This window comes from Apostichopus japonicus, chromosome 3 (assembly GCF_037975245.1).
Source record: "Apostichopus japonicus isolate 1M-3 chromosome 3, ASM3797524v1, whole genome shotgun sequence".
Classification (NCBI taxonomy): Eukaryota; Metazoa; Echinodermata; class Holothuroidea; order Aspidochirotida; family Stichopodidae; genus Apostichopus; species Apostichopus japonicus.
The window spans coordinates 4119367-4146583 of NC_092563.1; the positions used below are offsets into that span (position 1 = coordinate 4119367).

The following is a 27217-nucleotide window of genomic DNA, read 5'->3' on the forward strand; positions in this document are numbered from 1 at the left end:
AAAATAAACATATGGAACGTACAATGGAATGATAACATCTGTATCTCAAGAACAAAAAAAAGGAGCTGAAGGTAGAAATTATAAAGACTATGAAATAATACTTTGTTTGTTTAAGGTTGCCATGGCTTTTTGAGGTCAGAAAATGTTTTAATTACCACAGTTAATTACCACAGTTAATTACCACAATTAATTACCACAATTACCACAGAAAATTTCATATTACCACAGTATACGTTGTTGTTTTGGGGTTTTTCCCTTCCTATTCTGCTGCCATGGATACAATCAGCATTCAGAAGTAAATAAACTTATCAATTTGAAAAGAATCTTGATTACTTTGACAGATTAAAACTTAAAATGAATACATTTGCTGAAGTCAGTTTTATTAAAAAAGACTTGCTTTATAAAAAAGCCCTACACATTGAGTCTCAAATTCCTGAAAGTTTTACCAAACCTACTATGTGTTCTACTCAGAATGAGATATCAGCTGACCATATTAATTATAAATGCTGATACATTTTTTCAATAAATACAACCTAAACTTATGGAATTCACATGTGATAATAATGCAAAAATGATTGGTTTAGCTTAATAAAGTCTCAATACGTGTTTGCTGAATAAGTGTTGGAAAACAAGCTTCCGAAGCAGATTTAATGTTTCATATTCTAAATGCACTTTGACCAGGTGGGTTTAATGGCGAAAAGCTGTCGCAATCGAAAGAAAGAAATTGATTTTCTGTTGCCCTTATGGCGCGAACGATTTACCGTAAAATCACTGCAACAGCCCATATCAGCATGTTCATTACACAAATGTAACCTATATATACTCATACCTTCCACTTTCTTACCCAATTTCACGGAGGATATGTCTGAAAATACCTGTTTATTCGTTGCAATGGAAGGAAATGATACAATTTTGCAAGCTACATTGGAAAGACCGAAAGAAAGGTACTATTAAAAAGAAAAGAGACCTAACACAAGCTAGCCACGAAAGTGAAAGTAGTCCTAGGTCTAACAGTTGCTGAAAGTAGTCCTAGGCCTAACAGTTGTAAACAAAATAGAGAGATTTGATTGGCGCATAATCTGTTGGGCGGGCCTAGCAAAGTTTGTGGAATCTAAGGGACTCGTTAATAAATCTGGCTTTATTCAGCTCAAAATGTTTAACGGCAGATAACTCAATATAAATAATGAATATTGATATGGAAATTGCTTAGAATAGTGTCATTTTTCACTGAGCTTTTAGTGCTGTAAGCTGGAAGGTCAAAGTTTAAATTTGGCAAACACGTACTGAGAATTTAATCACTCAATTTGTCAATATAGCCTTTGTATACTAATGAGATCAATGACTACAGGTGGCTCAGCTTAAGAGACGTATGACTAATTCTTTAGCAGGGATCGGCATGATATTAATCTTGTGGGCCACAATGAAATTAAAGTTTGTACCCCAGTTGGCTGGCCTATCAATAGTTAAGAATGTGACCAATGAATGGCACTTTATTGACAAATAGTGTTAAAATTGAGTAAAATCAATGTAAACAGCAGCTTGATAAAGACGATACTTATATTGAATGCTAATATTTCTGGAACAGGAGTTCACATGTAAATTTAGTACAACCTATTAAAAGCATACTGGTGAACTTACCATCTAATTACTGGAAACATCAAACTAGTAATAAATATTGTATTTAGTGGTGCAGTTTCACAGCCTCATTTTGGGATACAAAAACATGTCTTAGAATTAATTACAAAAGTAATGATCACGTATTACTTGACCTCTGATCAAACTAGATTAACCCTTAATTTTTTGTAGCTTCTAAATAGTAACTTTTCATTGGTCCTACGGTGTGCTCTGGACCTTCGGGAAGGCTCCTCAGGGTCTCGATGTATGCTGCAGGCAGTGCATGTTCCTCTGCACCTATGACGATGACCGACTTATACAACACCGAGGGTGGGAATGGAGAATACGGTTGCAAGACCCTGTATGTCCTACATATTACGCTCTCTCCATTCTCTAGGTCCACGGATACATCCACAGGTTCATAAAATTTCTCTTTGATATGTTCTTGCCTGGAAACATAAACATAGAATGTGACTGATGACAAGCTTCATGTAATGATATGATTGTTATATTAGACGTATCTGCAAAAAGATGAACAGATGGATACACGGAAAGGATGAGAAACAGATGAATTTAGAATATACCGGTTCACAAAATATAGGCAGAGGTAGTGAGTCATAGCTGTAATTAGAAAGATAAATCTTCACATTCAATGCTCTCCCCCATCATATGCTTTTGGCACTGCGTGACTCTAGTCAAATTTTAAAGGGTCCAGAGGAATTTTATATTCCAATAAAGAACATGCATGTTGTTTCTAGAAATTTTGTACATCTACATATGTGTGTCGTGATACATGATACAAAGAAGTCCATAGTGTACATGTGGCAACACACGCAATAAGATAATTGCTATCGTAACCACCCTACCTGCTTTTCCAGAGAGGGGGCCCATTACCTTATAGCAGCAGGGTGAACAGGGAATCAACCAAAGAGAGAATGATCTTGTGACACCCAAGTTTTGGCCATTTTACTAGGGTCCTGTCTTAGGTACTGGTAATGGGGAAATATATATTAAATAATAAAATAAATATAATCATAATAATCAGCAGTTATTTTTACGATGCTTAAGCGACCACAAACGTGGGAGAAACTTGCAAGGGTTTATGGATTACAACTTACACATCGGGTGGCTTCCAATTCAATATTGTAACTCAACTGGAATCTTTTCAACTTAGAAAGTCATTTCAGATGGGAAAACCGTAGATTGCTCTTGGATGAAAAACCCACCTTACTATGACCCCAGCCGGGTATCGAACCGTGGACCTCCTGATTGCTAAGCCTCAATGCTTCAAATGCCACTGCTTTTATCCACTCGGCCACAGCACTGGTATTACATAAACTCTCTAGCTGTTAAAGAATCTCTGAAAATTCTTAAGTAAGCTTTAACTTTGAACCCTTTTTGTGTACTATTTAGCAGCTACGAGCAGAGTTTGATGTGAAGTTTGGAAATGGGGTTTGGTGCTGTTCTTTCAGTCTTTTGTTTAATTTGCAGTGATGTTCTGATGGGGTTACCTTAATTCACCTCCCTCAGGAGTGGTCAGCTGATACTTTACACCCTCGTCTTTAGGAAGCATGGGACAGTACATGGTTATCTCAGTAGCTATTCTCTGAATATTCATTGAAAAGAGAATGATTAAGCCAGCTGTTCATCCAAAGGTGATCACATGGATACATGGGCGCATCCCCACCAACTTTTTCAGTGGTGGGGACATGATATACCGTGTCCCCACCAATTTGTCTAGACCAACGCTGCATTTTCCCCTGTATTGAACTTTGGCGCAGTTTGGTCCAGCATTGTACAAATGACATTCAGCAGTTCTTATTTTATTATATTTATCGGCAGTTGTTAAATATAGGACAGAAATCGCATATGCAGCAGTCTATAATTGTTTTCTGGGAGAGGACCCAAGACCAATCGTATACAAAAGTCTACTTGGATTATTTGTCCCCCGATTTTTTTTTTTGGCAGACGCCCATGTATTTCCCCAAACTAAATTTCTAAGCCATTAGATCTAAAACTTAAGGAGGTTTGGGAGCATCATTGGGTCTGGGAAGTGTTATTCCCGGCGATCTGGGAGGTATATTTGCCAAAAAATTCTTGTGCGCTACGCGCGAACCCATGGTTGCGCTCCGCTCAGATAGTATCAGAGAACAGACACACGTCCCCACCATTTATCCAAGACTGATCTGCGCCCATGCATAGATAGGATTTCAAGACATTGTTGGCTTCCTAACTTGTTGCAATTATTTAATATTAACTGCCCTACCACAATAGGTAAAGGGAAGAACGAACAGTATAGTTATTCTTACCTATCCAGCTTAGGTAATTCTGTGAGATCTACTCTCCAAACGACACCCCAAGTGGAAGCATTTAGTCGGGATTCAATGGTTGCGCCAACAAACTTTTCGCCTGATGTTTGTTCTTTGATTGCAAATTCTAGACAGAATTCCTGATAAGATAAAATTTGAAGAGAGATACTCTGTTTTGTAATAACAAGAGGGAAAAAAACAAAACATGAATTACGTATGCTTGGGATGATGGGATATTTTGACGTAACAGATAACTATTGTGCATGTAGACATTTCTCTTTACCGTACGATTTCAATAATTTTGTTTCCACTTTGGTCATGGGAGGAGTATAGGGAACATTCTTAAAGGGTGTTAAGACTCGCGCACAAAGAAACGTCTCATGCCGGTAATCTGACCTAGTTTCGACTGAGGTGTAACAGAAGTGTTAAACACCACCATCGATCCCAGAAAATACACACACAGCTTGCTACCGTCGGTAATTGGACACTAGTGTACAGTCACTACATGCAGCTACGGTCAATACCCATAACACAGTGTACATAGCAGCGATGGACATCTCAGCAGGGAGTTGTTATGGAACTCCCTGATCTCTAGTTAACTTTTTCAGAGCGCGGCATGCGGCTTGGGGCGAGTCTTCAATGCCTTTAAAGATCATCACCATTGTGCCGAAATATGATAGAAAGTTACATTATGATCGCCCATGCTCAAATTTTCAACACACAGCCACTCTATTATGTGTGATCCGTACTGGGCCATTGCTTTGAATCTCTGGGATAATTTACAGGATATCAGCATCTACAAAGGTATTTTTGAGGACTTTCTAGCGATTTTTAGTATGCTTATGCTATTTGTTACAAGGTTTACAAAGGCTATACATGTGGAGAAATTGGGTGGTTCAACAGGGCCAATAAGTCTCTGGTGTAGATAGCATGACTTGCTGTAAATAGCAGACGATACTTAATAATTCATCTCATAGTTACACTGGCAGCTGTAATAAGTTGCTGACATAACTACTAGCCTCACCTTCAGACAACCTACAGCAACTTTCTGGGACGTTGGACAACTGACGGAAAATCTCTTCGAGTTGATGTTTGATCCATAAGCAAAGTAAAGGAAATATCCCTCAGATTGGTGAATTGCTTTAGAAGTGTGGACACCGTCACCGTTAGTAACCTGCGGAGCAGACTATTTATAATTCAGGTAACTTGCATGTGGTAAGGACCCTTATTGTAAATGATCTAAACATCCCCTCTCTATCAAATTGCAACTATAGTCAGTACGCTGATGATAAAGCCATTTGGAGCACCAGTAAAAGTATTCATATGACAGAATTAAATATCAAAAAAGCAATTACACATCTCGAAGACTGGTGCTCGATGTGGAGAATGAAAATAAACCCCTCGAAATCTAACCTATTCAATTTCTCCTTTAAAAACTCAAATACCGTAACCATATTCCAAAATCGATCTTTTTAACACCTCAATCACTGCCTCTCCCAATGCAACCTTCCTCGGTCGGTATCACATTTGATAGCAAATTATCCTTTAACTTACACTGTAATAGAACTGCAGGACGCTGCTGGTCCCACCTTAAAAACATCCAAATCCTCTCACACAAGTATAATTTCCCTCCGAAAACCACTATCCAAATCTACAAATCCAAAGTGAAACCAATTCTCAGTTACGGGAGCATCTCCTTGTTTACCATTTCAAATCCCAATAAACAAATTTTAAATAGAATCCACACCACAGCTTTAATATCGACTTGCCCTAAAAATCCCTTCATATATAGCTACTTCTCACGTTTTCAAGAACAAATAAAAAAATTCTGACAAAGTAGCAACCACTTCCGACCCAAACAATATAGAAACCGCTCCGTCTCCAAATTCCATTTACTTAGAAATTCCTCAGAAGAAATTTACAGAAGAAAAGATTTCTTTAGTTTGAATAATAAACATATTCAGTTTATTTTCTTCCCAAAATGTGAATGGGAAACATTTTCTCTCCTCTACCTATCACCCCCCCCACTCTCACTCCCCCTCCCCCACACCAACCACCCTTAACTACACACAAACACCATGCCTATCATGAGATGTAACAGTGACATGATATACCTGTTGGTTTAAAGGTCCTGTCAGACTTTCCCCTTTCCCAGTGACTTATTTAATATTAAGCAAAGCATTCCTGGCTCACAATTTTTTTAGTTTCTTCAGAATCCACCAACGTAGCATCTACTGCTCCTGTTTGGCCATTATCTTCGATTGCAACTAATTTGGAAATGTAATCTTTCGGAAGTGAGTTCTCCACTGCTCCGTCCACCATCATCCTCTTATACTTTGTTGAGGGCGTGGCTGGTATGTATTCAGATAACTGGTAGACTCTACAGGATATCAAACCTCCATCTTCTTTCTCTACTGTAACATCTTTGGCACGATATCCCATTACCTGTCTGAAGAGCAAACATTCAGCATAAATAGGATATATCCCATGTGGGCAATGTGACATTTTCATGGAAAAGAGAAAAAAAAACTCAGTATCTTGTCTACATCATTCAAGTAATTTATGTGTGAATAATGTAAGTTTGGCTAGGTTAACCCCTTCCATTCTTCCAAAAAGTGGATCACAGTGGGTGGTCTGTGATGTTATATCTGCAATACTCTCTTCAAATATGCTTTACTTTCCATTTATAATCTTCTTTCATACCTGAAATGGGATACAATTGACTAGCTGTGATGCAAGGTTCTCTGTAGTTGGAATTTTATCAGAAGCTTTTTATGTTGTAGAAATATTATTTTCATCTGTGAATAAGTGCATTAAATATTAACAATTAAAAGATAAACAAAAACAAATTCATCTGAATTGACACGATTACATCACACTCTCTCTGCTGTTACCAGATTCATTAAAAAAAAAACCTCCAATTTTTTTTTTTTTTTTTTTACAAAGTGTTAACAAAGATGTGATTTTGAATTATGGATGCAAATAATTTCCAACATTTTGGTATGAAATCTACTTCAGCCACCGAAATTGTCCACCGACAAATATCCCTTGAACTGGCTACTGAGCAAAGAAAAGCATAGATGGAAATTTCAGTGAAAAAAATTGATCAACTTACAAAATGTTCCAAGCTATACAATTGTCAGTGTGTGACTCACTTTTGGGCGATTTTTCTCTAAAACACATTCAATTGCACATCATTTGAAGGTTAATAATTTAAAACAGAAATGTTATAATTAGCATAGATAATTAATTTTAAATAATACCTATCTAATTTCTCTAGGTCAGTCTGGTTCATTTTCCATATCACACCCCAAACAACACTTCCAGGCTTTTCTTGAATACTAGCCAGACCACCTTTCCAGCAATTCTTTGCAGATGATGATGCCGGAAAATCACCAAAATGGAGCTCATAACCCTGAAATTGTAATGAATCGATAAAAAAATACTGCAACAAATACACATTATAGTAACTTCTTTTCCCCCATTGATACCCCTATTGGATGTAAATACTGACTATAACATTGGAGAAAATACTTGAATTCTTAAAAATCAGTTTTGGAAAATAGTTTCCTGCTGATCTTTCCATACCTTCAGCAATTAGGAGAAATTTTGAATTTGACCCCCCCCCCCCCTGCCCCCCTACCTTTGAAAACCTGCAGAGGGCACTGACTGCATCAGTTTAATGTCTCCCTGCATGACCAAGCAACTCCAACTCAGTCAGAATTCTGCTGCTCAATGAATGAAGCCCCCCAAAAAAATTATGATCAGATTTCTCCTGTGTTTAGAGAACTATATTGACTGCCAATTCGTTAGTGATTATATATATATATATATATATATATATATATATATATATAGATAAACAAGCGAATATTTTTAGGTGAATTTTTAAACTAGGAATGATTAGAACAACCAGCAAATTTTTAGTGAATTTTTAAACTAGGAATGATTTGAACAACCAGCAATAAAAAGTAAATAGGGATTAGAATAGCTCCAACCCGTAGCTCGCTACGTTTCTATTTAAGTCAGCATTTAAGTATTTTATTATTAGACTCTCTTTATCTTCCTCCTGAACCACAGGGGTTCATTGCCAATAGCAGCACAATGGTCAACAAAAGTAGGCAGATTATGTTTGTGCGCAGTACAATGAAGGTTAATAGCACCTTTCTGACCACCAAAAGAGGTCATCAGATGTTCTTTGATTCTATCTTTAAGCTGTCTATTGGTTTCTCCGACATAAAAGGAATCACAGTCAGGACAGTTTATCCTATATACAACATTGTTGGCATAATCTAACTTATAAGCATCCTTTAAATTGAACAAAGCAGAAATTTTCTTTTGCAGAAAAATTACCACTCCGAAATATAGCAGTATGTCGTTGTTAAAAATATTCGCTTGTTTATCTTTTATTTTTTTATCATATATATATATATATATACATATATGAATATATATATGTATATATATATATATATATATATATATGTATATATATTTATATATATATATGTAAATATATCTGATTTTTCTTTGATCATTTTATTACATTTGTGTATCCTTTTTCTTTCTTTTTAATTTATAAGAAGTTTTCTTTAGTCCTGTGAAAAATACTTTGACATAGTTACTTAAAGCACTCAATAATGTATATTATTACTGTCACTGTGGCCATCCCAACCCTTATCAAGTCATTATCAATATGATTTTGATTAAACTTACCACCAGTTTGCCAATTCCAACTTTCAAGGCATTTTTATTATGCAGATGAATATTGGAAAGGTGATTTCCATAACCAAAGTAGTGAAAACATTCTTCCAGTTCTGTTGCCATTTCTGAGTTGTAGATATGAGTTGTTGAAATATCCTTCGTTAGAATTTAGCTGCAGAGAGAGAGAGAGAGAGAGAGAGAGAGAGAGAGCAGATAAAAACACAGCTTATATAAAACTAATGGTACTAAGCTAGTGCAGTACATAATTCCTACATAAAATTAATTTTGGCTGTTACAGCTAAGGTAACACCTGAATACCAAACCAGCAACTATAACTTGGCTAATACTTGTCATGTAAATGCAATTTGCATAATAATAGAAAATCATTTATTATTTTTAACCTACCTTTCAATGCAAACTATTCTGACTAATTTTCTTGTAATTACATTTTTGCTGCTTTCTGTCTTGCAAAGCTGAGAATGAAACTGCATAGAGAGATAACAGATGAAAATGTGTACTGATATTAAGAAGATCCCTGCAAGGTAATATCTACATACATATTGCTAATAATACTGGCATAAATTGCACTATGGTTATTACAGGATGCCGTATGTTGTAAGTATCGTGGCTTCCACTTATATCTGTACTGCATAAAGTTGCAGGCACTCTTATGTGTAATAATTGTAAAACTGCTGTAAGCTCTGTTTGGAATAAACAACTCTGTAAAACAAACAGCAACAGTGTTGCCAGTAACAGCATAATTTACTCCAACAGTGTCGCATAGGCTATAATATGATGACAAACGTACCAGCCATACTAAAGAGAACAAATCTACGGATGCCGAAATCTAAGGTAACTTATGCGACCTATCAATCTAAGTAATGCAATGATATATATACACTCTATACGTCTAGGGCGCTTCATCCAACCCCCCCCCCGGCCCCCTCCCACAGCCAGAATACTACCAAACAAAAATGCTAGTTTGAAATACAACTAATGTAGAGCAATGTTGAAAGTACTTCAACATTTTTTCAAAGTGCAAAATATACCAGCAATTTGCATCAAAGCAACCTCGATTTTAACAAGGGGAGGGGTATCTCTTGGATGACATATCATCTTACCTCCCTGCCACCATCCACCTGCCCCCAACAACACCCTTTTAATTAAAATGGTGGTTATGTCCTTCATGTAAAGGGTCACAAAATTTTGTGTTGATGTCACTTATTATACTTATTCCGTACTGCTTAAAATATTTGCATGTCTACGTACTCACCATCAAATACTAAGTTCACACACTCGAACTTCTCTGGGGTTTCTTCGGTAAATGTTTGAAGACATCACATTCAACATGGTGAGCTATATAGTCTATAGTAAAAGAAAAAACTGTTGGTAAAATGAGTCATTGCTTAAAAATCATAATTAATTACCTCAAAATCCTTCTTTTTTCCCCACTTTTTTTTTGGGGGGGAGGGGACATTTTCTTTTATAAATACAGATCATCACAATAAATTTCCTCTTGCACTAAAGTTGTTCACATTTTTGCCCAAATCGGTGACAAATAGTACTCCTCACTCTATAGGGGAAGGATTTACACAAGACTGAATCCAAAATCTTGCAGAAATTCTGCAAGTTCGATTAACAGTGTATTTTGTTGCTCTTTTTGGAAGGATTTTGTGCAGACCAGTTTGTATGGGTAGTTACAATTTATTGTTGCTATATATATTGACGAACTGTATAATACCTTGGATCTCATGTGAACACATGGATTTCATCTGGCAGCTATAATAGTGAGAAGGATCCCTACAATTAATACCTAGTGTAGCCATATTTGTTGAGAGCATTGTGGTCCAGTGGTTAAGGCCAGTGGACTTGTGATCTAAAGGTTTGCAGGTTCGCGTCCTGGCCCAAGGGCGGCGGAAGCACTTTTAATCGGGGGGCACCGACATCAAAGGGCACTTTGCAGAAATTCGATTCGACTGATGCCTTATATTTAGTACCCTTTATAACTCTTATTGTATTATCTTATTTGCGTATACACATCACTCCATCAACCCCCCCCCCCCCTCAAGATATGCATACTAGCACTGCAATATCCAATGTGCAAATTGGGAAACAAGGAACAAGTTTTCTTTTGAGACAAAAATCATGCTAGTTGCTAATGTAGGAGTCTTCCGAATCAGAGTTTACTTCTTGTCAGTATCTTAACAAATTTTTTCCATTTGAAATAGCTTTGAGTTTGACCCACAGAAACTCATTAAAAGTCAGGGGCGTAGCCAGGATTTGCAAAGTTGTATGCACGACTATCTGAGCGGAGCGCCACCATCGGTTGGCGCGGAGCGTACAAGAATTTTTTTGGTTTTACAAACCCCTCAGATGGCTGGAAACGGCCCTTCCCGAATGTTCATTATGGTTCCCTGGCCTCTTGCTAACTTGAGACACCTCCATTTTTATGTAGAAAAAGGGCACATTTTTAACCTGAGGAAAAGTGGGGGGGCACGTGCCCCCTGTGCCCCCCCCGGTTCCGCCGCCCTTGTCCTGGCCAGATCATTATGTTGTGTCCTTGGGCAAGGCACTTTATATCCATTGCCTCTCTTCACCCAGGTGTATAAATGGGGACCTGTTAGTTAAACGTCAATTGGGAGCTGTTTAGCTGCTGCCATTGTAAGTTTGACAGGTTATCGTTGACCAGGGTAATATCGCTATGCGACTTGAGCACCGTTATCGGTGGATATGTCTGCGCTTATATCATTATTATGATTATATGAGGAACAGAGATCTAAACATACCTAAGGGGTACTGCTGCTAGATGAAAGCGAAGAGGTGCAATGACAAACAGAATTGAAGGATCTCACATACACATGAGGATCATGATCAGCTGGAGACTCTAAAGAACTCAAAGTAAAATATCTCCAATAAAAACAGAAAGCATCGATTTCAAAAAGGGTTCTTTTACTCACCGAGCTGGATCTTCATACCAAGTATGAAGTTCAACAAAGATGTACTTTTTGAGTAACCGTGCTTTTAATACAAGCAAGTGTCATATACCCACGTGCGCCATCACCATTGCATAGATATCCTTCTGCCTCCGGCAAGGAATCCAAAAAATAACGCCAGGTGCAAATTGTCAGATATTATTATAACCTCAAAGGTCGACAGATTAATGGATGTAACAAAATTGCAGCTTAAGGGGTCCATCTATTCCAACCCCCAAAAATAGAACAAAACTTGACTTTCCCTCCAACAGAGATAAGTAGGGTGACTTTAATAAATTCGTGAACGTCATTGGCAAAAGCTATATAAGTTATTAGTTTATAATATGAAGAGAATCAGCCTTGTTACAACTCTGGACACTTGGTTTGAAAGCATTCTGCTGTAATTTCATGCACAAGATCAAAATATGTAACAACAAAAAATGACATGAAACCAGGTTTATACCGTGAAGTCAAAACATGAAATATATTATTATCTTTGCATGAAACTTGATTGACATGCATGTCATTTTCTAAATCAGAGTACTTTTTTATTATTAAAGCATTAATATATATATTGGTAACCAGGGATGGATCCAGGATTTTATAAAGAAGAAGGGTGTGGCACTGGAGCCATTTAGAGCCTCATCTAGGGGGTTGGAGTAGTCCACCCCAAAAAATATACAACTTTTGGAGGTCAAAAGGTACATTCTGAGGCATACTTTAGGCTTATACATTAGGTCTATAACTGGATCTAAATGCACGGTTGTAATACTACTAACTATGAATTTTTGTGAGAGGTTGAAAAGGAGTTTACATACCCCTACACCCCTCCCCCCCCAACCCCCACATCAACTGTACCTGGATCCACACACGGTAACAAATTGAGGTAATTAAGGATCATTTGGTATTAAAGATACACTGAAAAAAAACCATCTTAAAGTTACTATGAATACATTATGATATTTATGATAACACATAAAACCCATATAAAAGGTAAAAAATGACAGTTGGGTTTGTCAAAAAAATTTGTAATTTGCAGTTGCTGGAGGTGACCTCTAACATCTGACTTTGTGACCATAAAATATCAAGCTCTCTATGGAAGTATGCTCTGTCAGAATGCAAAAGAAACTAGAATCTCATAAACAGCACTTTGCATTTGGTATGCAAGTTTACCAAAACAAAAGTGTATTATTGAAAATAAGATTGCATAAGATTAATTCAATAAAAACCACATTCTTTCATTGCTTCACCAAATGATAATTAATGAGCCATAAATTCATGGAATCAATGTTGCTCAGGAAATCTCAAAAATAAAAATGTTTAAACTTTACTTCATTGTTTGAATTGGCCAAGTTAATGACCTAAAATTGGATTTTAACATTGAAAAGCATCAACATATTGATCAAAAACGAACTCAAGAAAGTTTACATAGCAAATTGTAGTGTTTGATTCTATTTTTGGTTTCTCTTCCCAACAAACCAAGCTCAGATGAATCCAGGGCAAAGACATAATAGATTCTGATTCCACTTGCCATCAATCAATCTATCTCTCCATAAAATGTAATGTAAAATGAAGAGAATTAACATGTCGCTTAAAAGATGACAATCAAAATCTAAATGCTGCTTTAATTATATGATATTCCGCTTCGAAACATTATATTGCCCACATACTAGAGAGAAAAGCATAGAGATGGATTTCATTATTTCACAATGAAAATATATGAAATTTCAGATCACCCTGACTTGTAAAACAATGCAATGCTGCATTATATAACAAAATATTTGAGGAAAGACTAACAAATAGGGTGGACTTTAACACTTTTCTATCATGTTTTCATCTCCAAAATTTTCATTTCTTTTCATCTCCAAAGGTGATTAGAAAATGTTTTTTCAAAACTGATCTTGGACCTCCGACAGCATCGTTTTTAATATATATACCAGCCAAATGGGACTTACACAACAAGTATAAGGTAAATCAGACAATTACAGGACTTCAATGACTGTCCTCCGGTAGCCTCGATAAAGACAATAGCAGTATTACCCACACGAAGGAGGTTATGTACCAGCCATACAGTCAACCTAGACTGTACGTTTGTTACGAAGAGTATCGCATCATCCCCCCCCCCCCCGGCTTGCTTGCAGTCTTGAGTCTGCACTCATAATCCTAAATGCACTCATGGCCTTGTATTGGAGCATTTTGGAGATCTAGTATAGAGACTTAGTACTCGTACTCGTTGCTTACAGCTTCGTACTCACTCCTGAAGTGAACACTACATGTACTCGTGCTTCTTTGTAATACCCTCTACGACAAATCTGACTCCGATACACAGACTGCCATAGATTCCCTTCCCACATTGAGCCCTGAATGAGAGCTGGATTCCTCCTAGTCTGGTATGACGTTAACTTCATGATGTGTTTTCGTTCAAACATGTTAATTGTTCAGATGCTCCATCCCTGATACAATCGTTGAGTAATCTGTGTGGAGAATTGAGATGATGGGGAAAAAGAACAATCAACTCTGTATATAGATTACCAGATCACAACAATAACATATCTATGTCACATGACTAAGGTACTTATTGGCCAAGACCCAAATCCGACAGATAATTGATATTTTAGTTTCCTTTATTTTCCGAGGGTCTTATTCAAGGATACCAACAAAAACTGCTCCACTTAACATCACCATCTGATGGACAAGAGTGTACCTCAGCATCTGACCACTTTCTCATAATACCTACGAGGGTGAAGACATCACCATTCATCACCGCTGCAAATGCGGGCTTGTTATGAGTCTGTATTCTTGGCATAGTCGCCTCCACATGTTTCTCCTTGTACTCTTTGAAAACTACTGTGACTATACAGCCTATATACAGCCTACTATATACAAGATTAAGTACACATACTCTAGCCTTGCAGAATTGAACTCACACCGAGGGGGGTACTGCACTTGTACTCCAACTCATACTGTTGTACTCATGCTGTTGTACTCATCTGTTGTACTACTACTTCTACAAGTCTGCTGCAACACATCCATGGCAACCCCAAACCGCATCTCCTATTTCTCAAACCACAAATACCATGGATGACTCTGCTCAACAACAAATGCACAGCAGCTATTTTTTAATAGGTCAAACAGAGGTTGACAGCAAAATCCTTGTGAAAGTTTGAATTTTAATTCAATACTTTCAAGAAATGCATTGGTCAACACTGATGATGTCTCAGCAAATCTAGCAATCTGAAGTTATAGAATGATGGACAGCCAGATTGTTTTCTCAAACTTGTTATTATCCAACTAGCTTAAGTTAAATTGCTTACCTGTTTAGTCTTTCTTTGCCTCAGCCATTTTCACCATTGTTGGGGTCAATGTCTTTGTGTCCCCATTGTCTTGAATTGCCATCAATTTCTGAATATAATAATCTGGTAATCCATGCTCCCTAGCGCCCTCTATACAAACTTGTTTATATGCAGGCATAGGCGCCATCACAGTGAGGAGATCTATTTGGTAGGTGCGGCACAGGAGTGATGTCCCATCGGTCATCTCGATGGTCACTTCCTTAGGAAGGTAAACATCTTCCTGGCTGAACCCCCCAAAAAAAACAATAGTTACATCACATTAAGGTCCCAATAATAGGAAATTTGTTTAAATAAAGTGATTGTTGCCTGAAAATGACATGATTGAATACTTTCTTCCCAGGCAGATATTTTCTATGAAACATAAAAGCACTGAGTAGCTATTGAAGATGTGACAATGACCATCTGGATAAGGTTAACTCTTCTCAAGGACACCAAATTTGTTAATATCAGCAAACGTATACCACTACAATCATAGTCATTAGAAATTTCATGTCTGTCGAATGGTAATTGATTGATTGATCGATTGACAGAATATATGCCACGGTTTGAAGGAACTGAAAGTGAATGAATATTTCAGGTGGGTGACAGAGAGATTTACATTATTACTCACAAATAATAATAATAATAATAATAATAATAATCAGCAGTTACTTTTACCACGCTGAAGCGACCACAAATGTGGGAGAAACCCACAAGGGCTTATGGATTACAACTTACATGTCAGGTGGCATTCAACATTTTAACTCAAATTTGGAATCTATTTGAATTTAGAAAGTCATTTCAGATGGGATTATCAAAGATTGCTCTTATATGAAAAACTCACATTACTCCAGATAACATATTGCTAAACCTCATTGCTTCAAATGCCACCGCCTTTATCTACTCAGCCACAGCACCGGTCGTGAGATTACTCAATTCTCAATAGCCCCACCAAATGCATAAACAAAATTTAATGCACTTGTGGAATGCTGCAAAGATTTCTTAACATTTTTCGGTAACAATCTTTATCTTTAGATGCATTTCTGAGTTCTTACATTATTATATTTGTGAAAGTAACTCTTTTCAAGACCACCGTGACTCGTACCGTTGATTATGTACCAGCAAGAGACCAACCCAAGGACATGGCTCTACACAACAAGACTTGCTGGTTTAAAACTTGCCAAGACAGTCTTTCATTGTTATTCCTTTAAATCAGGGTTGTCCAACCTTTTGCTGAGGAGGGCCACATGGAATAATTATGATGAAGGAGGGGCCGCATGAACCCTACGCTCGATATTTCGATTTTTTGCCCGAAGCCCAAGGCAACAAAATGTGAGCATTGCGCGCGGAGCGCACTGATTTATTTTCCTTCCTGATAAAGCAGATGAATAAAGTCCAGCTGCCCCCCTCCCCTCCGCTGAGAGTGTCACACAAACTGACCTGTATGCAGTTTTTTGGACCCAGAAGCTTCGAATGATTGATTATATAGCTTCAAATTGTTATCAATAAATCTGCTCACTGAAATTTCGCACCGTACAGCATCTCTGGCGGGCCGGACGCAACCCTGCGGCGGGCCGGACTGTGGCCCGCGGGCCGTAGGTTGGACAACCCTGCTTTAAATGGTGTGAAGACTCTCGCAAAAAGAAACGTCTAATGCCGGTTATCTGACCTAGTTTCGAATGAGGTGTAACAGAAGTGTTAGACACCACCATCGATCCCAGAAAATACACACACACAGCTTGCTACCATCGGTAATTAGACACTAGTGTATGGTCAGTACATACAGCTGCGGTCAATACCCACAGCACAGTGTACAAACAATACAGCGATGGACATCTCATTACTGTACTGTCTGCATTTTGGAGCGACACGAAAAAAACGTCACTTGCAAGCAACGGAAAGTTAACTTTTTCAAATGGCCGCACGCAGTTTGGGGCGAGCCTTCAATGCCTTTAATAGTATGGCTGCTCAAAAAGTTTTAGAGTTGACATAACAACTAGATTATTTCTAGAGCTATACTGAAATAGCACCAAACTTAGCCATTGTGATGAGGGTCCTTTCTTTGTTCTGATTGGGTGTTGTAGTAAAAGATGTTGTTGAAATATCACAGCATGACAGCTCATTGGTTAACACTTTACATGCTCAGCCAATAAGAGTTCCCAATTCTATTTGACATCAGACACCAACAAAGATCTTTCTTGTTCAGCCATTAGTTGAATTATTAATATCTATTTGATTTACTGATGAAAACTTGATTTAAAGTATTCCGCTACTACACTGCCCCACCAAATGCATAAACAATATTTAATGTGCATTGCCCCACCAAATGCATAAACAATATTCAACGAACTTGTAGAACGCTGCAAAGATTTCTTAACATTTTCACTGTTAACAGTCTTTATCTTCAGACGCTTCTCTGAGTTCATACATTATTATATTTGTAACAGTAACTCTTTTCAAGACCACCGTGATTTGTACCGTTGATTATGTACCAGCAAGAGACTATCCCAAGGACATGGCTCTACACAACAAGACTTGCTGGTTTAAAACTTGCCAAGACAGTCTTTCATTGTTATTCCTTTAACAGTATGGCTGCTCAAAAAGTTTGAAGTTGACATAACAACTAGTTATTTTCTAGAGCTATACTGAAATAGCACCAAACTTAGCCATTGTGATGAGGGTCCTTTCTTTGTTCTGATTGGGTGTTGTAGTAAAAGATGTTGTTGAAATATCACAGCATGACAGCTCATTGGTTAACACTTTACATGCTCAGCCAATAAGAGTTCCCAATTCTATTTGACATCAGACACCAACAAAGATCTTTCTTGTTCAGCCATTAGTTGAATTATTAATATCTATTTGATTTACTGATGAAAACTTGATTTAAAGTATTCCGCTACTACACTGCCCCACCAAATGCATAAACAATATTTAATGTGCATTGCCCCACCAAATGCATAAACAATATTCAACGAACTTGTAGAACGCTGCAAAGATTTCTTAACATTTTCACTGTTAACAGTCTTTATCTTCAGACGCTTCTCTGAGTTCATACATTATTATATTTGTAACAGTAACTCTTTTCAAGACCACCGTGATTTGTACCGTTGATTATGTACCAGCAAGAGACTATCCCAAGGACATGGCTCTACACAACAAGACTTGCTGGTTTAAAACTTGCCAAGACAGTCTTTCATTGTTATTCCTTTAACAGTATGGCTGCTCAAAAAGTTTGAAGTTGACATAACAACTAGTTATTTTCTAGAGCTATACTGAAATAGCACCAAACTTAGCCATTGTGATGAGGGTCCTTTCTTTGTTCTGATTGGGTGTTGTAGTAAGAAATGTTGTTGAAATATCACAGCATGACAGCTCATTGGTTAATACTTTACATGCTCAGCCAAAGAGTTCCCAATTCTATTTGACATCAGACACCAACAAAGATCTTTCTTGTAGAGCCATTTAGTTAAATTATTAATATCTATTTGATTTACTGATGAAAACTTGATTAAACAGGAATTCTCAGTGATTTCAGAGACAGCGGCTCGTGAAGTTTTTGCAGAACTAGAGAGGACCGATATGATAGCGCCCTCTGTGAATTCAAGACATCACTGAATTTCCACATTCAAGGTCATTTCTTAGCAGCCACCTGAATTCAAAGTTTTACCTAGTACTTCATAAAACAGATTAATTTTTCAACATACAGCCACTTTTAGGATATCCTGTTTAGAAGTTAAACACCAATATGACAGAACTACTAGATTCAAACTTAGTTTAATGTAAGCTCACATCATGTTGTAAAAAATAGGGATGGCGTGATAAAATTCTGGGTAAAATTTAAATGTTCTGGTGTTCAAGTCATTACCCAGTGTTTTCTCATTATCAGTTGTAAACTTATTCTGTGGTGAAAGAGTTGCTGGCTATAAGAGTTCATTTGGGATGTCAATTACATTATAGTGAAATAAGAGAATAATTTTGCTACAATCTAGTGTAGGGTGGCCAGAAACTGGTCCCCATCCGGCACGTTTCTATGTTCATTTTCAAGTCTTAACATTGTGAAATAGGTAACCTGCAGTAGTTCAAGACTTAGTAAACGATTTCATCTTATTAAATTATCTTTTCTAATTTGTTGAAGAGTCCAGCCCTGTCGAGGGAGATTGGGGAGGCTGCAGCATGGGTTCCATCAGAGGGTCTAACAGTTAATTAATGTGAAGCAGGGAGCGATATTAACAGTTATGGAATTGTTTGTGCTGTGGTGAATGTGTAGGTTAATGTGTAAGCTAATGTGTAGGCTAATGTGAAGGCTAATGTGTAGGCTAATGTATAGATTTCGCGTACATTCATTTATGGATCCAACACAGTGAAGCAGTTTGAAAATGTGACACTGTAGGACTCCATAAACATTGCAACATCAATTGCTTCGTTATGCTTGAAATTCTGCAAACTGTGCATTGAATTGCTGGACTGTCCAGCTTAATTGGTCAGTCTAGCCTAATCCTGGACATCTGGCCACCCCATAGCAACCACTCAATCACACCATGTGTCACCGTGACATGAAAGTGTATGATTGTCATTAAGGCCAAACTCTTCGGGGCTGTTCATTAAGTTTCATTAAGATTCTTTCTCCTAAAAGGTGCGAGTTACACCGACTGATGGTTTTTAGCATTGAGGCTACTTACCGGTCCAGGTTTGAGACAGCTGCTAGATCTATTTTCCAAACAACACCCCAGACATTTACTCCCTTTTTCTCTACTATAGTGGCCGTTCCCCCAGTCCATAAAGGGTCGGATTTTCGGCTTGATAAAGTGCCAAATGCTAAGTCATAATCCTATGGACGGAAAAACATAGAGACCATTCATTCTTGGAAACTTTTTTCCAATAAGAAGGTAACATCGAAAGGTAGTCCTCAATAAAACCAGAAAGCCACTTGGCTTTGCGATTCCTTGCCACATAATTTTCTCAAAGTTATAGAGCAAGTGAGAATAAGTTTTGTCTAAGAATTAAGTGAGAACCATAAAAGATCAGATATTTTTATCTCGTATTTGTAGCACTCACTTGTGGGCATCAATCAAGTAATTCACTGGTAAGGATTTTTACTGTACTATAGAATATTTATTCCAAATTGTTTCAATAAACCAGAAAGAACAGTCTGTCAAGGTGAAATATAGACACATATATCTGCACACATGGACAATAATTTGTACCAATTGGAGCTAGAAAATCACCTCTGCCACCAACCATCCCTTTAATAATTGTTAAATTAAATGAATTGAGAATATACATGATAGTTACACATGTGAAATATTTCACAACTTACTGGCAAAGCCAAGTTCATCTAGTATAAATAACAGAGAATAAGGCTAATTTTTGAGACCTTTTAAGATAACCTGCTGACTACTTGAGCCAATTTTGAAGCCATTTGAGATAACCTATTGACCCCTTAAAGCTCAGGGAATGTGTAAGGGATATTAAGGGCCACTTGAGTGTGTTCAAAGACCCAACACAAGAGTATCAACTCTTTGAAACATATTTATTGTCCTGGGTGACTTTATGTACATGTACTTTTCATGAACAGTTGAGATTTTGTTATAATGAGCCCTTTACAAAACTGAACCGAACTGATATTGGCCAAACTATGTTCACCAAAAAGGGAACTATAGCATTAGCATGGTAGAACTCATAGATTAAACCCAGCTTTAATTTGAAGTTATAGCATGTCTACAAGGATTACATACTTTGATACATGTAGACCTCATGTGACCTTTGACCTCTACCAACTACTCACCAAGTTGGATCTACATAGTAAGTATGAAGTTTCACAAAGATGTACTTTTTTAGTTATCATGTTTACAAGGTTTTTACAGACTTTACTAATTATGTTGACTGCAAATGAGCTTTGACCTCCCCAATTTCAATAGGGTTCTTGTACTCATCAAGCTAGATCTACATACTTCATATGAAGTTCAACATAGATGTACTTTTTGATATCGTGTTTACAAAGTATTCAGATTTTGACCTCTGTTGACCCCAAATGACCTTTGAACTTCACAGAAAAGAACAGGATTCTTTTACTTAATGAGACGGATCAGTGTATCAAGTATAAAGTAAATCCACCATGAACTTTTTCAGTTATGATGTTTACAAGCAAATGTCACATGCACACACACACACCTTTCACATCCGGCAATGAAGAAAAATATATAGTTGAGATGGTGAATTCCAGCAATATTTGAACTTAGTAACAACATATATGGAAGAGTGCCTCAATGTGTACTGTACAGCCCAGACGACACAAAAAACGTCACCTCTACTCAAAATCTGTAAAGGTAAAAAAGAAGATTAACACCACAACAAGCTTTCAGATGCAATACCTTCAATATTCCTTTCCCCACTGCAACAGCTGATGGATTGTTCAGATGAATACGGGTGCTGTCTAAATTGCTGCCATAACTAAAGTAGAGGAAATAACCCTCCTCTTTATTGAACCACGACATCGTTCTGGAAGACAAAAAGGAGATAACTTTTCCTCAGTCTTCAGATAAAAGTTTTCATCTAATCTTTTACATCGAGATAAATAAACAGTAAAGTTTGCAGCGCCGTCAATTGGCAGGTCTCAAACTAACCAGCTCCTTAAGATGTGTGAAATAAACTTTAATTTTACTGCTTGGGGAGCTTTGGATGTTTCCCTACTCATTATATATGCTGTTCTGATCAGTTTGGGGATCGATTATTTGAAATTTGATCCCAGAATTTCAGCTGCATATTTGACAGAATATTTAAGACTGTTTGACCTTACTAAGTGTAAAGAAAATGCATATTAAAAGTACTATTACATACACAAGAGGAGCTTTTCGTGCTATTATGGAATCTATGAAAGCTTGCATGGGCAATCAGCCATGAAAAAGGACAATACTGTAGATACTTTAGCCCTATGCAGAAGACCTATTCCCAGCAGACGGTAAAAAAGGCATGCAGGAATTTCAGGAGGACTATACCAGTGCTTGCAAATGGAGAATTTTCCACATCCCACTGGAAAGTCTGGTGGAGGTGTGGGACTGTTATATAAATCAGGATTGTCCATAAATATCAACACACCAACAATGGATGACTCTATACCAATTTTAAGCATATGGATTGCTGTGTTAGAACTGGCGACTCACAAATCGTACTTAGCGTGATATATCGACCTCCTCCCTCCTCTAATTATGGATTTAAAGAACTTTGTATTTTTTCAAGGAGTAGGCATTGTATTTAGAATCTGTCACAACTATGAAAGATCGTTTGGCCATTGTTGGTGTTTTAAACTTCCAATTGGATGACCCCAATGATTTGGATTCTCAAAAAATTTTTCTAAAATGTCCATGGGTTAAAACAGCATGTCGTTGGTGCCACTCACTCATGATGTTGTGATAACTCAGGGAAACAATGAAATACTGCACGGTTCACCCTCTATCGTTGAGGCTTGTCTTGGCAATATGGATGGAAAATGTGACCTGTGATCATAACGCTGTTTCTTTCAATCACAACATGCATAAACCAGAAAACAATCGCAAAGTCACGACTTTCAGGAAGTTTCGTGGTCTCAGTGTGACCGGTTTCATTTAGGATCTTAAAAACTGTGAATTCCTGAAGCTTGTGGGTCGACCAGTTGATGAGTCAGCGAGGTACTACAACACATGCTTGAACGGTATAGTCAATCACCATGCACCAAACTGCTGCACAAAGTCCATCACTCTTTGACCCCATTCCCCCTGGTACACAGATGAACTCAGGGAGGCAAAGCATGAATGCAGGGGGGCTAAGAGAGTTTGGAGGAAGACACGCCTGACCGTAAACTGGCAGATTTACAGAAAATAATGTCAATTTGTGAAACAAGCTTCTGATCCAAGAAACACAGTCTTTTCATTGCAACGAAATAGCTAAAGTTCGCCACATTTTATACATGTATATAATGTAGTAATGTCGTTCATTTTTAGCTTTTTTTCAGGAATTTGAATTTGGCAGCTTTTTTTTGGCCTTTTACCTATTTAATCTTATTTTACCTTTTTATTTCTGCATCTTTAACATTCGTTTATTGTTTATTTTCTTGATTTGTATGTTTTATTGTAAACCCCTTAGAGGTATTTTATATTAGACACTTAAGGGGCTATAGAAATTCTGTCAAAAAATATAATAATAAAAAATAATATATATATACATATATACACTAGTCCTTTTTCAATTTGCATGTCTGAAAGAACTGCTGGATGGGAAGTAACTAACCCACCACTTTCATATATACACAATTTTAAAGTGAAGTAATTAATGACTGTAATGGTTACATAACATCTGCCAATTTCTTATGGATACAAATACTCACAGGGGGTTGTTGGTTTGCTTCAGATAACATGCAATGTCCACAGTGATTGCGTTCTGTGTGACAAAACTTTCTTTAGGTACTGTACTGTAGCTGACTGGCTGTTGCTGCCTGACTAAGAGAGCATATATATATATATTGAGAGAAGGAAAATACAACGGTATCTTAAATCTTTGTTCAGTGTTTTATGAGGAGGATGCTGCGATATTTTACTTTACCTGATGTACGATTAGGTAAACGAGCGCCATCTGTATTGAAAGGCAGATCAGGTAAATAAGCAGTTAGTAAATTGTTTGTTTAATCGACATTCGGGTGAAGTAGCACCGGTGCGTCGCTATATGACCAACAAACGGGTAGAGCAAGTAACGTACAGCTTTATCTTTATTGAACAGTGACTTGGGTAAAAAGGCACCAGAACTGTGTTTATTTCATCATCTTCATCATTATTATCATCATGACTATTGATAATGCTCGCCTTCAAACCATTTCATCACTTAATAGTTCAACTGAAACACAATGGTGTCAAAGTCAGTGAAATATATATAATTCACAATCTGGTAATTATAAGTTCCAGAACATCCCTTGTTGATCTGATGATAGGGTTAACAAGTATGAGCAACATCTTTATTTGACAATCCTGTGAATAAGCCAGTTCGGAGATGCAACTTACGCATGCGCGAATCTTTGTGCTTGACCCCCATTTTGGGTCATTTGTGAATAAACTCTGTGTTGTTGTCGTTGCGAGCAAACTGTAGTAATAATGAACAAGATTTAGCCCAGCATTTCCGGGAAAATTGATAAGATATTGGACATTATATTTATTGTAGTAGTCCAGAAAATTAAGCAATAATATTTCCCTACATCAGAAAAAAATGTAATTTTGCATTACACCTCAGGACTAAAGATGTCTGGGGTTGATAATGATAAGTGTTTGCGCCTTTGCGGTATGAACGCTAAGATTATCTAGTATGTAATTTGTCGCATAGTGTGTACGCGAATATATAGAAAGTTAGCAACAATGAATTATACATGGGAAATATCGTTGTAGCTTGTCATATAATGATTACTAAACCATGTATATAAGATAGAAAAAGATCTCTTCAAGATTGTTTTTGTATATGAATGATCATGAGATAACGAATTTGGATCAATATTTTACTTCAAATACTTTCGCCTAAGTTACATCCAGTGCAGATCATATTCTTGCAGTATGCATACTATAGGTTCTCTACCTATGTTGCTACTTCAGAGTACGTTGTAGTTTACATGGGTCAAGCTAAGGCAATCTCTTCGCAGCGAAAACAAGTTCTTTTCTTCCCGATAATTTAAGTCCTCGCTCCCATAGAGAGTCCTTCAAAGCCTTAACCGTCCCTAGCATTTAATATCATCGATGGATATTTCATCCTCCATTGCGAAAAAAATAAGAAATACTTCAACCAGTACATATATCGATCAATAATTGGAGTTACAACCCTATAGTGTGTGCATATATGTTAACAAGCTGTCGAGTGTCTACTATTCACAGTCGACCCTTTGACCTCATATTATGTAATCATAAGATGCTGGTATCTCCGAACTGGCTTATACTGTTAGCTCCCATAATGTGTTACAATGTCACTCTATGCCAGGGTGTTCAAAAGGGGGCCTTCAAATAAATTTGGCCTGTAAAAATTTAAATCTGCCCCAAGAAAAGTATTCAGCCACAATCATGCACTAACATGGTAGTCTTACAAATATCCTTAGGCATCAAGGCTTAATTAAAGGCCGAGAGAATGAAATTATTTTTCCTTTCACTCCTTATCTTTGCCTTATCATTGTCTGCCTTTTCAGTTGAATGAGTTAAGCCTAGTCTATAGCCTAAATTGCTTCAGTGCAACAAGTAATAGCTAGATAGTTACTAACCATGGCAGGCAATTTACCAGAACAAACTGTTTGCAGAGGTTTCAATATCGTAATCCTACCAATTCAGCTACGGTGCAACCAATAGCTATAGGCTTAGTCTGTTTCATTCGAGTAGTAGTACTCAGTACAAAGCCTACAGGACAGTAGCCTAAGCCCAACGACCAAATAGCCTACCCAGAATACCTGAATTACCAATTAACCTGTTTTACTTGAATACTTGCACTTGTGTAGAAACATCCACAAGGTTTGCTTACTGTGACAAAAAAAAGTTACAGCTAAATGGGTTTTTACCCACGACTAACCCACCTGAGATCGAAAGTTTTCGGTAGAAAGGGAATGCTAACATTCCGTGATGGATTCATCCGCAAATTGGTTCACGTCGACTTCTACTCTAGTACTATGCTACTGACGGACGTGCGCGTTGGAACAAAAGGGACTGTCCCTCGAGAAGCTGAGCTGAAAAATCGTGTCTGAAGTGCATGGCGCTATTCATTTAAAGATAAAAGAGCCTTACATTTTGCGATGGCAGTATTTTAAAAAGGAGGCGGTACTGGCGTTGTCGTTGAAGACAACTCCCGTTTATGGGGTGGGGGGGGGGTCGATGGTCATCACTCCGCAATATAAAATTAATAGTTTAATGCAAAATAGTGCATTCTAAGGCTTATTTTAGACTATAGGTTAGGCAAGGTTCGCGTTTTACATTTACGTCGTTTTTCACGACCGCAGATTAGGGGCCGCTACTTACGACCAAAAATATGGTCCCGTTGTAAAATGCAGTGTTACCTATTGTTACGACCAAAAGTTCAACACAAATTTCACTAAAACTCCCTTACCAACGATATTCTTGCACTAAACATGCCACCGTCTTTCGATATTATCTTAAACTATAGTCGACATGTAATTTGTATCGTTGTGCTCCTACTCCTTAGCTATAGGCTAGGATCGGTAACATAAATTAATGATGCCAATATATATGATAATCTGATCTCCCTACATGTATATATATGGAGATAAGATATTGTTCTTCAACCCAAAACAGAAATGTAGGGAAGTGTGTAAGTGAGTGTGTCACTGAGTGAGCAAAAATTATTGAACTCCTCCTAGACTCTAAGTCCTATCAAGTTCAAACTTAGTGGGTAGGTGACGTACCACTTAAAGGCGTGCCTGCGTGATTGGTGACGTGTAGGCCAAAGGTCAGGAACATAAAACTTCTGGATGCCAACATGTTGGAAAAATGCATTAAACCACACGATATGTATAGAGAATGAGACAAATATTGAAAAAAGACAGATTTCGGTGTTAAGGGTTGGGGTCAAAGATCAATTAAGTTAATAGGTGTTTTTCGGGCAAGTCGATACAGCCCCCCCCCCCACCCCAAAAGAAATTGGGCTCCTATACGCCTATGGTTGTAGGCCAACTATCACTCAGACACTGTATATGCATATTGTGTGTTAGATGGAACACGTTGTCACAACTTCCGTGGGATAAAACAAAATGGCACCCTCTAGCGCCCCCTCTGTTGCGACCCCGGGTTTCCCTTGGCCTTCAAAGCCGATAAAATACAATATGAGATAGATTCAGGGAAATAAACTCAAGGGACCAAAAGACTACTGAGAGGTTTCTGAAAGTTAACAAAAACGATATATTAACAATGATACGATCTCTACTAATTTGTACAAGGATTCTTGGTACTAGAAATTTGGAATATCACAGACAGATTTTACAATATTATACGGCCGTTAAATTCTTAAAAGATTACTTAACTTATCTTACGCGGCGCGTGCCGGTTCTCGGTTCCTTTCGTAACTGTGCTGACGTCCTTGCGTCACCAACAACGATATCGGGAGTATCCCTCGTAGGCTGGTATCCCGTGACTTGGTCAGGAGCAAAACCGTTCCCCGCTGGTCCAATTCGACTCAACGTTTGTATCCCAAGGATGGCGTCCTCCTGGGTGAACTCCGAAAACTCTGCCGAAGTCACGCCTCTCCCGATTAAACGACGCACCAATTTGATAAACAAACAGTCCAC

At 37.6% G+C, this 27217-nt stretch overlaps 1 protein-coding gene across 1 annotated transcript; it reads right to left on the reverse strand.

Annotated features, from left to right (window-relative positions):
• Positions 1–25650, reverse strand: LOC139965079 (uncharacterized). The gene is made up of 12 exons (XM_071967281.1): positions 25496–25650; positions 23506–23535; positions 23291–23402; positions 21303–21429; positions 19611–19759; positions 14921–15176; positions 8640–8795; positions 7187–7338; positions 6117–6372; positions 4948–5097; positions 3924–4063; positions 1–2063 (listed from the first exon to the last, which is right to left on the reverse strand). Exons 1-12 carry the CDS (start codon positions 25533–25535, stop codon positions 1793–1795), a joined length of 1839 nt encoding a protein of 612 aa, XP_071823382.1. The 5' UTR covers positions 25536–25650; the 3' UTR covers positions 1–1792.
• Positions 25651–27217: the final 1567 nt, after the last annotated feature.